This window comes from Colletotrichum truncatum (assembly GCF_014235925.2).
Source record: "Colletotrichum truncatum strain CMES1059 chromosome Unknown Contig_0008, whole genome shotgun sequence".
NCBI classification, from domain to species: domain Eukaryota; kingdom Fungi; phylum Ascomycota; class Sordariomycetes; order Glomerellales; family Glomerellaceae; genus Colletotrichum; species Colletotrichum truncatum.
Window position 1 is genome coordinate 615,236 of NW_027222405.1, and position 12,279 is coordinate 627,514.

The window sequence follows — 12,279 nt, forward strand, 5'->3', positions numbered from 1 at the left end:
CATAGCTTCAAGTTCTGACGATGAATCGGGAGCGATCGTCGCATTAATATATAAAAATCTAGTGAAATTACAATTCATCATAATGAAGTCGTCGCGCCGGCCGTAAAAGAATGAGAGGCCGAATCACAATAGGCGACAACTCCCTTCATTTCAGAGTCAAACCCAATACTCCAAATCATCTCAGATGCATATGTGAGATACCCACAACCAGGCTTTCGTGGCTGAATCTACTGAGCCTTCTTCAACTGGGCCATCTTCTTCTCGCGCCTGCGCTGGTGAGCCTCGGCACCGGCCTCCGTGTCCATGAGAGTGTCCCACCACGTGAAGCTCGAGGAATAGTTGCCGATGAATTTCTCGTGATGAATATCGTGATGCGCAGCACCAGCCCAGAAGGGCAAGAAGTGTCGCAGGGACCAGGGGAAATCGTAACCGGAGTGCGAGTCGATGGCCTGGAACAAGCGGAGGACGATCCAGAGGTACATTGTGAACAGGTGCAGGTCCTTGGTGATGAGAACCCAGACGACGGGTGAGCCGACGGTTCCCAGGCCGAGGAACATGACCTCAATCGGGGAGGCGTACTCGGCCGTCATGCCGAAAGGCGCAGAGTAGTAGTGGTGCATCTTGTGAACGGACTTGTACAGGGGAGGCCAATGGGCTCCGCGGTGGACCCAGTAGTGCCAGGTGTCTTCGAGGACGAAAAAGATGGCGATCTGGTAGGCCATCTTCCACCAGGGGGGGAAGGGCACGCCATAGTCGAGGCCGCACCAGGTGGCGATGGGGTGGAAGAGCCAGATTTGGGGGAGTTCGACGGTGAAGTGACTGAGAAGGACAAGGGCCGCGCATTCGAGCTGTTCTCTCCAGGTAGGGATTTTTTGCTGAAAAATGATATTAGTCGCTGTTTGTCATTGTTTTTTTCTTTTTATCAAAGCCCGGCCGGGGTCTGATGAGAGGCAATTCGGGTGGAGCTTTGTTGCTATGCTCATGCTCACGGAGCCCGAACCGAGAGTCAAGAAGGGGTGCTCACCTGTTGAATCTTCCATCTGCGGAAATAAGGGATGGCGTCGATGATGATCCACGGCAGACTGCGACCAAAGTAGACGACTTCGTGCATGACAAAGGTCATGATGCCGGTAGCTAGAATGTCGTTTTGCATCCAAAGATACCACGCCGCCCAGAGGCGCTCGATGATGTTGAGCTGGACATTGTACTTGTTGACGTCGTCGAGCACGCCGAGGTAGCTCTGGTGAGATTCGGTCCCATTGGGGAAGACGACGGTCGAGTTCCTGTTGGTGGGTTGTGTAAGCTAGGTTGGCCCTCCTTGTGATTCGACAATTGGCGACGTAGTATATAAGACGACATCAGTGATTTCAACTTACCAGGACGACATGGTATCGAACGCACCCCAGTTCAAAAGGAAAGGAAACGGGGGGAAAAAAAAGGACGGAATGTAACTATCAAGATGCAATGGCTGCGACCAAAGTCTCAAAAGTTTCTACAAAGAACGGCAAAGGGGGCAAAAGAAGAATATAAACCATCGGCCGTCGCGTAGTGGAGAAATCTTAGAGCTCGTTGGCGGGCTTTGGAAAGATTCCCCTTTCAAAGGAGAATGAAGCGGCGCAATATGTGCAGGGGTTTGCAGACGCCGATGGCACGATAAAAATTCATCGGCATCCGCTCAAGTGTGGTACGACTGCTTGCATGTTTCCCACGAATCCAGGCCCCTGGGAGGTAATACCACCAAACCGAATACGAATGACGGCCGTTGGGATTCAGTATTTTGTTTTGTTTCCATTGGCTTAAAGCGGACTTGATCAGATTAGCGAATCTCAAGTGAGGAACTGATCGACTTGTTTCCCATGGCCAACAGCGTAGAGACAGGCAGAGGCCGGAGCCGTTCAGCTGAAGACGAGCCCAAAAAGGCTCCATTTCCAAGACCGCCTCACCCCGGGCGACCCACTTCCCGATGGTCTGTTTGTGGTGTGATTTTGCTCGCCGCCTCCTGGGCTCCGAGATTACCGGCTTTCAGGGGGGGGGGGGGGGGGGCATGTGTGTAGATGTCTTGGGTAGGCAATTTCAGTCGATACAAGCTGAAATGGTTCTTCAACAGTCTGGTCGTTGATGATGGAATTTGAGGTCCACAATGTCATGATTGGGTTTGCCTTTCGAATGGGAGCTTGCAGCGAGGTCATTGCCTCATGACTTCTGTTGATTCTTTACGGCATCGCCACTGTAAGTCTTTCAATGATGGTTGAAGTTAAGGCTTGAGCTCAGCAGGGTCGAACTCTTCCCCGCCCCATGATGTGATGCGTCCGCGTCGGATGTAAATCATCCGGGGAAATCATCCACACCGGCCGGTCGTTCTGCATTTTTCGGCACCAGAATGGGCCACTTCGGAGAGGGACTTGTTCTACAAGTGACCGTCATGCCCCATGCGGTGAGAGACACGCGGCAGTCACTCCATCTTGCACGAAACCACGCCGAATATGTGCAAAACGGATATTAGTGGAGCATATCGGCGCTGAGAAAGGTTTCCCGGAGCGGATGGACGTACGAGACGGACTTGCGGTGTGGATAGGAGCTGCGAGTGTGAAGATTGGGACTCGAGCGCCCATGGCATTGCATATGCCATGCCAACCTTGACCGTTGTAGTCGTTGTGCCAGGCTCAGAATCTAATCGTAGACAGATCAGAAGTAGAAGGTGGATCATGTGAGAACTGGTGGATGTAAGAGCTTGACAAGGCATTAATTATTCATCGCCTGTCGCTGGTAATGCATCATGCGCGGTCTTGATTTATCAACGAGAAAGCTGAGCTGCGATTAATCAAGAAAAATTGATAGGGAGTTTAAGATATAAACGTCTTCTGATTAGCTGGTATTTGAAGGCTTCGCCAGTCCACTTGGCTGACGAAGGCAAATCCATGTAGGGTGACCTGTAGCATAGCGTCTATGCATCGCAAGGTGTGACAGAAGATGATAGATATTCTTTAAACAAACAATTTCATGTTTTAATTAACTGACAATGATGTTGCCACTCTGTAAGAGCCGAGGTTGACGTCCGAGCGAGTGAGGCCGAGATTTAAAAGTCGTGATGGAAATTTTGGTGTTTTGCCGAGGAAAAAAAAGAAAAAAAGAAACAGGATGACTAATAAGCCAGAAATGTGGCTTAGCAAACGGCTGCCAAGCCACATTCAACGAGGCTGTGCTCACCCCCAACACCAATGACATCGTGCCCAGGGCGCTTACCCACCTCCGTCCAGGGCTTCAGGCGCTCAAGCAGGTTCAATGCCCTGTCCAGACCCCCAAAATAGGCCGAAGCGGACCACACGCGACCCCAACCACCTCCAGTCAGTCCCCATCACGTCGAGTCCGCGCCCAGTCAACATGAGGAATGGCCGTAGAAGCTGCTGCAGGTCACACGAGAGGCCTGTCAGTAGCCTGGCCCTGATTCACGCCCTTGACGTGTCGTGAGTCTACGAGGAGCCTTGCATCATCGGCCTCTATCTGTCGTTACCGCTGTTCTTTATTTGAACCGGTGTTCTGCTTCTTTGGTTGGTGTCTTTACCGTAATTCGGTTGGCCAGAGAAAAAGACACCAAGAAAAAAGCAAAAACACCATAAGACAGTTATCACGAGTCCGGATCAGAGACAATGGGCTACGTCCCCAATACCCCCGAAGACCGCCTCGAGCGGTCCGATTCCAAGAATCCAAAGACGACCTGCAAAGGTCTCACGACCTCCGGAAATCTTTGTCGAAATCCCATTACTCCCGTCCGAGGAAAGCTACTCTCCCCTACCGAAAAGGAAGAGTCGCTTTACTGTCATCATCATAAGGACCAGGCCGCAAGCCGATCAACCCAGTCGAGCCCCGGGCCTAGGTTATCGGGTCGGCCCATACTCGAAGAGCGTACCAGTATCGATACCCTCGCAGACCGCCTTGGCCTTGTCGATGTCGGATCGAACCCAACGAAGAAGCATAAGCGGCCTCGACCTGGTGTGAAGCCAGAGTCTGGCAACTATGAGAAGCCGCAAAGTGCGGCACGCCCCAAGCCGAAGAAGGGCAAGGAGCTCTCTTGCTGTTTCTGCTTCACAATTCCTCTCGAAGAAGTTCAAGAGGAACAGACACCACCTCGTCCCCAGCCCCGACCGGTCCAGCATGGTGGCTCTGCTGCAATGCCCTCGCGGCCGTCGAACACTCACCTCTCTCCGCCGAGTAACTCCCGACCTCGACCGAGCACATCGAGCCACTCCCGAAAGAGTTCGAACCCTGCCTCGCCGCAACCGTTGTCTCAGTCGCAGACGGCGCAATACCTCTCCCTCATCCCACCCACGACCGACCCGCAGACTGCCTCGGCGCTGATGGCGGAGCTTGCGCGTCCGTACGGCAGCTCCGAGGAGCCGGGATACATCTACATGTTCTGGATCATGCCTACTTCAAAAAAGGCAGGGGCACCGGTGAACGACGCCCGTTCGCTGCTCACTCCGCCCTCGCCTGCTCGCGGCGGGGGACGCCAGCGACGGACGAGCGACGTGGTGTCCTCTGTTGCAAACGCCAGCAAGGGCTCAGCGGACAACAAGATGCTTATAAAGATTGGGCGCGCGGCGAATGTGCAGCGGCGCATGCAGCAATGGTCACGGCAATGCTCGTATGACGTCGAAGTCCTGCGTTATTACCCATACATACCGGGCGCCAGCCAGGCTTCGGGAGAACAGCCGCGAATGACACCCCATGTGCATCGCGTCGAGAGGCTGATTCATATTGAGTTATCGGGAATGGGACTGCACGCTGGACCGATTTCGTGCGACGGGTGCAACCAAGTCCACAAGGAGTGGTTTGAAGTGCAGACCTCCAAGAAGGGTATCGGGGCTGTGGATGAGGTTATTCGCAGATGGACCGACTTTGACGAGACGCAAGTAGCGTGATTGTCGTTGGGGTTGCAGACGGAAAGGATTCGCAGTACGATGATATCGAAGTATATTCCAGCATATTCCAGCGATGTATTTTAGTCCTCCCACACACACGGCATAGCGGATGGCGCATTCGGGGCCGGTTCTTGCATTACCACTCGACCATCCCGACATAAGCATACCCTTTTTTTTTTAAAGCCATCAGTATCTAGAAGCAAGCACTATCATCTAGACGGTGGAGTTGTTACGGCTCCCTGCATTTTCAGCCATCGACCAAAAGCCGACCCGCCAGCTCGGGACGGTAAAAAGCTCTCATCAAATCGGATGGGGTTAGATTTTACCTTGTTTGTTTCTTCCCGTGCTGATGCAATTGTGAAAACCGATGGCGCAATTTGGCCGCCGGCCCATGCTTCCAGGGCTCAAACATGAATGACAGCCTGACCCTAACCTTAGCTGAAGACTGACTGTCAGGGTCAAGTTTGCTCAAGTTTTGCTGCTCCTACGTAAGAGAGTGTGTGGAAAGCCTCCCACGTTTATCCCTTTTTCCGTGTGTCATCCTGTCTTGTCAGTGGTCGAAAACCGCACGAGAGTTACCTCACAACTTTACTTAAAAAATAAAACCGCGTCTCTTGATACTCTCGGGGGTTCGTCTTCCCGCTTCTTCTTTGGCGAGTTTGTTTTCCGACCCCCTGGGTTGCCGCTCGCTCCAACGCTTGTCCAATGCTTGTTCAGTTCGGGGTAATGAGCTTGTGGCCCTCTCTCTCCCCTCTCTCTCTCTCCACTAGCCCTGCATTCTGCATGCTGTATCCTGGCTTGGTGTCATCCGAGGGGGGCCAAGCGGCACTGGGGCCACCGTTGGTGGTGTCTGGCATCCCCAGTTTCACGCCCAAAGTCTCTTCGCCTGATGTACTCCGTACTGTACATACTAGTAGTAGTAAAGAGTAGTAGTAGTAATAGTAGTAGTGCCGCCAAAAGCAGATCTGACTCGGGGCCAGATGAATGGACAACAAAAGGAAACCAAGATATGATGTGTTAGAGGGGCCCATGAGGGAGGGTAATAGTGATGGGGTATATTTCTTTGACGGCCAAGCTAATAGTTCACTTGCTTTCCATGTGGCAACCTTTGCCCTGCCAAGTCATGTCTCCCATGCCGAGAAGTGCCTCATCTCTTGGCCATCTCTTGACTCTGTTGCTTGGCACTGGCACAAAGCATCCGGGTCTACTCATCACACAGGTTAGCAACCGACGTCACTCTCTCGGGGGGGGGCAAGCTTTTCTGGTGGCGCCGCCTTCGATGCTTGTATCTGTCGATCCCTGCTATCCCCCCTTCCGAGTCTCCCACTCCATTGGCTGCTATTCGAACACACAATCCTTACCAGTCCCTCAGCGGCGCCGCACTAGACAGTCCTAGAGGGCCGCAGAAAAACGTTCGTCTGTCGGGGCCGCTAGAGCACCAAACTGCCCACTCGTGTATGTATTCTTTCAACATTTGTGTTTCATTGTTCCAGGACCACGTAATGGAAAACCTCGCCGCCTACGAAAGCACTATCACTGGTTCTGCAATATAGGCGAGCGTGTCTCTTGTTGTATACTATTCCCGACCCCTCCTTTGCATGGTACCATGGCAAGTTCCTCCGGGGCCCTTTGGGGGGCGGACCAGCCTATACAAACGTGTCAGACTTGTTGTGTACTCTCACTAGATGCGACGCTATGGTTCGACGCCATCTCCATATCCCGCGATGACGTGCTCTTCGACCATCCCAGACTATCCATATCTCTAAGCACTTTGCAGCTGTAAGAAAAACTCTGACCGGTGCGGACGCCGTTCCACCTTTTTTTCCCAGTAATCTGCTCCAAGCTTTATCGTTGCCTCCCGCGTCTTCGAATTCGTTACTCGTTCCCATTGGGTCCGGTTCCCACGCCGGCGGGTATCGCAATCTCTGCGGAGGAAGAAGCCATGCTACTTTACCCATGAACTAGTGCCAAATGTACATGGGATTTCCACCTACGAGCTAATGTTTCCGGATGTACTGTCATCATGTTACCTACGATGGATGACCTTTCTATCGTTTCCCGGACCCCATTTAGTACCTTTGGCTTGCAGGGGGGGACCCGTGGGCGAATTGCGACTCCAAGTGCCGAGGGACATACTGCACATTGCACATTGCAGCAGCTTTGGCTGATCTTTTCTGTCTTTTGCCTTGAATTCTCCTACTTGCTTCATATACCTCGCACGTCCCACGTGCTCTCGTTCTCTGTTCTCCCTGTCCAAAGTCTGTGTCTGAAGGTTGATCCACTTCATCTCTTCCCAAAAGATCTTCGTCCTTCATCTCCCGGATCTTTCTCCGTCGCATTGTCGCATAGTAGCAGCCTCTTTTTCAGGCAGCTCAGTCGACTAGATCATATCAAAGATCTCCCCACCCATTGCACGCCAGTATTAGACAGAAACCGTCTTGATTGGCAGTAATTACTTACATATCGACATACTCAGACGTGTCTTTCAGCTCAATCGTCGCCATGGACAAGGGCCTCCGCCAACCTGAGCCGACCGCGGTCGACAAGGCCGCTGCCGAGCTCAACTTCGCCCGCGCCGACGCCGAGAGGGGCGGCTCGACGGGATACAGCGCCTGGTTCGGCGGGCGCAACACAAAGGTCGGGCCTAGGATAGCACCCGTGCAGGAAGGCCTCGTCGACGGCTCCGACAGCGAGGCGAGCGCCGATGCGATTCTCGGCAAGCAGCTCGCCGAGGAGGACGGTCATGCCATCAAGTACCGGACGTGCAGTTGGCAGAAGGTGAGATTCAGGTGTTTGTTTGTGACGGGGTTAACATCTTGCTGACGATGAGCGTAGACTGCCGGTCTCTTGTTTTCCGAGTACATCTGCTTGGTGAGTTAACCGCTGATAGACTGTGGTCCGTCGCGACTAACGATTGCAGGCTATCATGAGCTTTCCGTGGTCTTATAGCATTCTTGGACTCGTACCGGGGTATGTGTCTGATTCGATATGTTGAATAAGAGCGCAATGCTGACCGTCTTTACAGTCTTATTCTTACAGCTGTCGTTGCCCTGATCGTCCTCTACACGTACGTTAATTTTGCGATGTTTGGTCTCGTCCATAAACACTGACGCCGTCGACAGCTCCTTGATCCTTTGGCAGTTCTGCTTGAGACACCCCGAAGTTCGCGATGTTTGTGACATTGGCCAGATGCTATTCTGGGGTAAGAAGTGGGCGTGGTATGCGACTGCGGTCATGTTCATCCTGAACAACACGGTATGTTCTCCTGTCATTGCTACATAGATATATCTGCTAACGTTTACCAGTTCATCCAGGTCAGTGATGCAATGAGATGCGACAAACTTCAACACTAACGTCGAATCTAGGGTCTCCACGTGCTGGTTGGCGCAAAGTATCTCAACACCATGACCGAGACGGACCCAGTCGCCTGCCGCACTGTCGTCTTTTCCATTGTCGTCACCATCATCTGCTGGGTTTGCTCGCTTCCGCGCACCTTCGACGCCCTTTCCAAGGCCGGCACCGCCTCCGCTGTCTTTACATTCATCTCCGTGCTCCTGGCTACAATCTTTGCCGGTATCCAAGCCCACCCCGCCGGCTACGACCCTCGCTCCTCTTATGTCGACAAGAACGGCGTCTCGCAAGTTGGTGGTAACCCGATTGTTACCGCCATTCCCCTGCCCAGCACTTCTTTCGTCGCCGGCATGAATGCCTTTTTGAACATCAGCTACACCTTCATCGGACAGATTACTCTCCCCAGCTTCATCGCTGAGATGAAAGACCCTCGGTAGGTTTACAGACTTGCATCTGCCGCGAGCGTTTTTACTGACAAAACTCCCAGTGACTTCCCCAAGGCTCTGTGGGCCGTCACCATTGGCGAGATCATTGTCTTCAGCATCGTCGGCGCCGTCATCTACGCCTACACCGGAAACCAGTACATGACTGCCCCTGCTTTTGGCTCTCTTGAGGATGTCTTCAAGAAGGTGTCTTTCTCCTTCATGATCCCTACCCTCATCTTCCTTGGTGTTTTGTACGCCAGTGTTTCCAGCCGATTCCTCTTCTTCCGCATTTTCAAGGGCACCAAGCATGTGCATGAGCACACCTGGGTCGGCTGGGGCTCGTGGGCTACCATCCTGCGTAAGTCTACAAAACCTGTCTAAAGGTGAATCCTCGCTGACAATCGTTAGTTGCTCTTTGGCTTTTGGCCTTCCTGATCGCCGAGTTGATTCCCTTTTTCTCTTCCCGTAAGTACCGCCCGCAACTTGCCCTTGACGTGTGCAATCTAACGATAGCCAGTGCTTTCCCTAATGTCCTCGCTCTTTGACTCCTTCTTCGGCTTCATCTTCTGGGGAGTCGCCTACTTCCGCATGCGAAGCGCAGACGACCGCGCCGGCGTCCCCAGACCAAACAAGCTTATTGACCTGGCCTCGATCGCACTCAACATCGTCATTATCCTTACAGGTGTTCTGTTTTTGACAGTTGGAACGTACGCCAGTGTCGAGGGCATCATCCAGGAGTTCGAAGCTGGCACGGTCGGAAAGATCTTTAGCTGTGCGAGCAACGGAATCTGAGGCACAGAGTATATTTGTGGATAATACCCAGCTGGAAGGATGATTTAAATACTTTGTAGATTTGATTGAGAGCCGTTCGCGAGCTTTTGCATAATTATTTATCATGCAGAGCCTAACCGCTTATGATACCAGAGATACCTAAAACACCGTTCTAATACGATCCGGAAAACACCCGCTTTGCCCATTGTATACGCCTTGCTTCTTGTATCAAATATCCGAAATTTGCATCATCAAACATGATCATATCAGCATATCCTGATCTCGTTCCTCAGGAAGGATGAGCTTCCAGCCAAAGCTTCTCCCCTCATCATGCCCTGAATGAAGCATTCGCCAACCAACTCGACCTCTGTGGACGCGAGATCGTAGCGATGACGGAAGCTGTACGGCAGTCTTGCGCCCGGGAGGACCGCGACGAAATCCCGTTCTTCGCTTTCGCTTGCCACCAGACCCATGGCTCCGTTTGCTGCTACGAAAAGCCTTCGTCCGTGGCAGCTGATGCGCAGTTTTGTAACCGCTTCATCGTCTAATCCCGCCAGGAGTGTCTTTGTTTCCTGTTGCTTAGATTTCGGCCCAGACAACCGTTGGCAGATTGATCTTTGCGTGTCGACGAATTCGTTGTCTGAGTCGGTCATGATTGTTTGAACGAAATCTGACAACGCCTTGGTCGAGCAGTCCTTCGGATTGCCGGCTTTCCAAGCGCCCTCAGCAAGACTCCTCCACTGTCGGAAGACGATGTCCTCCCACCCAGGAACATTCACATCACACGTGTCTCCGAGCTTGCTAATCTCTCCAACACGTATCGCTGAAACTTCAAGCCTTTCAGTCAGGCTGTCGTCTGTGGCAGGGAGGATACGGAACACCTGGTTCTCCCAGTGCCCGCCGGCGTTGAACTCGGTCAGAGGGAGATGCGCCAGGATCGTTCGGCTGCCCTTGGCCCTCCAGTCAGGCACCCAGCTCGGCAGACTATGTGAAGTAGAGCGACCTTGGACAGCGGATAAGAAATCGAGACCCTGGTTTTTCAACAGCAGGGCCGCAAATTGTGTGTATACCGTTTCGACAGAGTAAGCGTAGTTCGTGATTCTCTGCGGCGCCTTTCCGTTCTCGTCCGCTCCCCGGACAGTCCTCACTCCTGATTCCCGCTCGATAGCATCGCCTTTTCTCCTCGACTCTTCACCCCTCTCACCTGCCCTTCCAGAATACCCCGATGACCGATACTGTTCAATCTCTGCCTTGCTCATCATGGTGGGGTACATGGACAGGAAGGCAAACACGCGGTCTCTCGGGTCCCGACAGTCGCACGCCGTCGCCTCGCAGATGGCTTTTACAAACTGGTCTGTGGTGATGGTGTCGATGAAGCCTCTCTGCCGCAGACGTCGAATGGGCGACGCCACGGGGACGTCCAAGGACAGCATCTTGGCGCAGAGAGAGAAGTTGGACCATGGCGTGTAAGTATCGTTGTACAGGACGATTGCATTTCTCGCCTTGGCGACCTCCTGGATGACCCAGGTACGGGAGAACCATGGGTGTTTGAACAGCGCGTTGACCGCGGCCAAGGTTGCCGGGGGCGCGTTCTTGAAGCGGCCGCGAGCGATGAACTCCACCGCCTCGGTGTGGTCCTCGGACGAAGTCTTGGACAGGCAGATCACGACCTTCGAGGCTGTGCGGTAGATTTTCGGCATGATCCGGACCTGCAGGCTTCGTTCGTGTAGGTTTGATTGGTTGATGCTGAGAGCGTCCATCCAGAGTATGCGGGGTACGGATGACGAGCGGAGGGTGCGGAGGACAGAGGCGCAGCTCTGGGGGACGGACAACAAGGTCGTATTCCCTCGAGTTAGAACCGGAGGGAGGACCTCGATGTTCTGCTTGAGGGCAGCATCATCTCCCCATGTGTACGATACGGCCTCATAGGGGGGCGCATCTCTGCGGTGGCAGATGAGGATGCGGACGGTGATCGGGTCCGAACCGTGGCCCGGTACGAGGACGACGAGGCGTATCTGGTCCCTTTCCAAGGGAGTGTATTGATAGGATGAACGGCTGGCCGATGCAGGAATGCTGCTGATTCTGTTATCGATCCGCGTGATTGTCACCGCCGCCGCGGCCATGCAAACGTCGTTGAGCGTCATTGTTTCCGGTAGATTGACACGTCGTCGTGACAGCCCTTCCAACATTGCAAAATTAAGGTCAGAAAGCAGGCAAAAGCAGGCGAAGAAAGGTCGACATTGTCATATTTAATGTAAGCTCTCATCGCCGGACAAGCGCACCGGCCTTCGTGATGGGGGTTCACCGACACTGCCACTGCGCCCATTGCGCCACTTCAGGCTTTGGTCTGCAGGGTGAGATGCGCGAGGCCCAAACTGGCGGCGCCGAGCACTAATATTAGGCTTCTAGCGCCGTCTCGAAGTCCGATCGCCGTGGGCGAACGGACGTTGGGTTTTGATTTTCGGTCCTGGAATGATTGGACGTTGGAGGGGTAGAGGGAGGGAGTGTTTCCATTGACTTGCATTGCATCGAGACCCGGCCCTGCGCTCACGGTTGAGCAAACGTCTCTGACCATAGCTTATGCTCGGCGAGGTGTTTGTTTGAGCCAGTTGTTATTGGTTCTTGAGTCCTTCGAAATCCGTCCCGTCTCATCTCATCTGTCCGATACCAGCACAACGGCGACGAGTTGTATCGAAAATGCCGAAGATGAAGAAGGCCTGATTACCGAGGTGGTGGAACACTGGGTTTCATTGACTCTACTGTGCGGTGCCTTGCGAAGAAATGTACATGAAGTTGCATAACTGCTATCCAAC

General features: G+C 53.3%; 4 protein-coding genes across 4 annotated transcripts; 2 read left to right on the top strand and 2 right to left on the bottom strand.

Annotated features, from left to right (window-relative positions):
- Nucleotides 1-227: 227 nt before the first annotated feature.
- Nucleotides 228-1,387, bottom strand: CTRU02_211656 (fatty acid hydroxylase; the record flags this gene model as incomplete). Its single annotated transcript, XM_036732877.2, has 3 exons — nt 228-875; nt 1,025-1,283; nt 1,377-1,387. The coding sequence occupies 3 exons, from the start codon at nt 1,385-1,387 to the stop codon at nt 228-230; spliced, it is 918 nt and encodes a 305-aa protein (XP_036575400.2).
- A 2,260-nt stretch (nt 1,388-3,647) lies between these two features.
- Nucleotides 3,648-4,919, top strand: CTRU02_211657 (uncharacterized protein; the record flags this gene model as incomplete). Its single annotated transcript, XM_036732878.1, has 1 exon — nt 3,648-4,919. One exon carries the CDS (start codon nt 3,648-3,650, stop codon nt 4,917-4,919), a length of 1,272 nt encoding a protein of 423 aa, XP_036575401.1.
- Nucleotides 4,920-7,421: 2,502 nt separating this feature from the next.
- CTRU02_211658 (neutral amino acid) lies at nt 7,422-8,327 on the top strand (the record flags this gene model as incomplete). The annotated part of the gene is made up of 6 exons (XM_036732879.1): nt 7,422-7,697; nt 7,755-7,790; nt 7,840-7,889; nt 7,945-7,986; nt 8,042-8,174; nt 8,274-8,327. 6 exons carry the CDS (start codon nt 7,422-7,424, stop codon nt 8,325-8,327), a joined length of 591 nt encoding a protein of 196 aa, XP_036575402.1.
- Nucleotides 8,328-9,732: 1,405 nt separating this feature from the next.
- On the bottom strand, nt 9,733-11,589 carry CTRU02_211659 (heterokaryon incompatibility protein; the record flags this gene model as incomplete). Its single annotated transcript, XM_036732880.1, has 1 exon — nt 9,733-11,589. One exon carries the CDS (start codon nt 11,587-11,589, stop codon nt 9,733-9,735), a length of 1,857 nt encoding a protein of 618 aa, XP_036575403.1.
- Between the last annotated feature and the right edge of the window lie 690 nt (nt 11,590-12,279).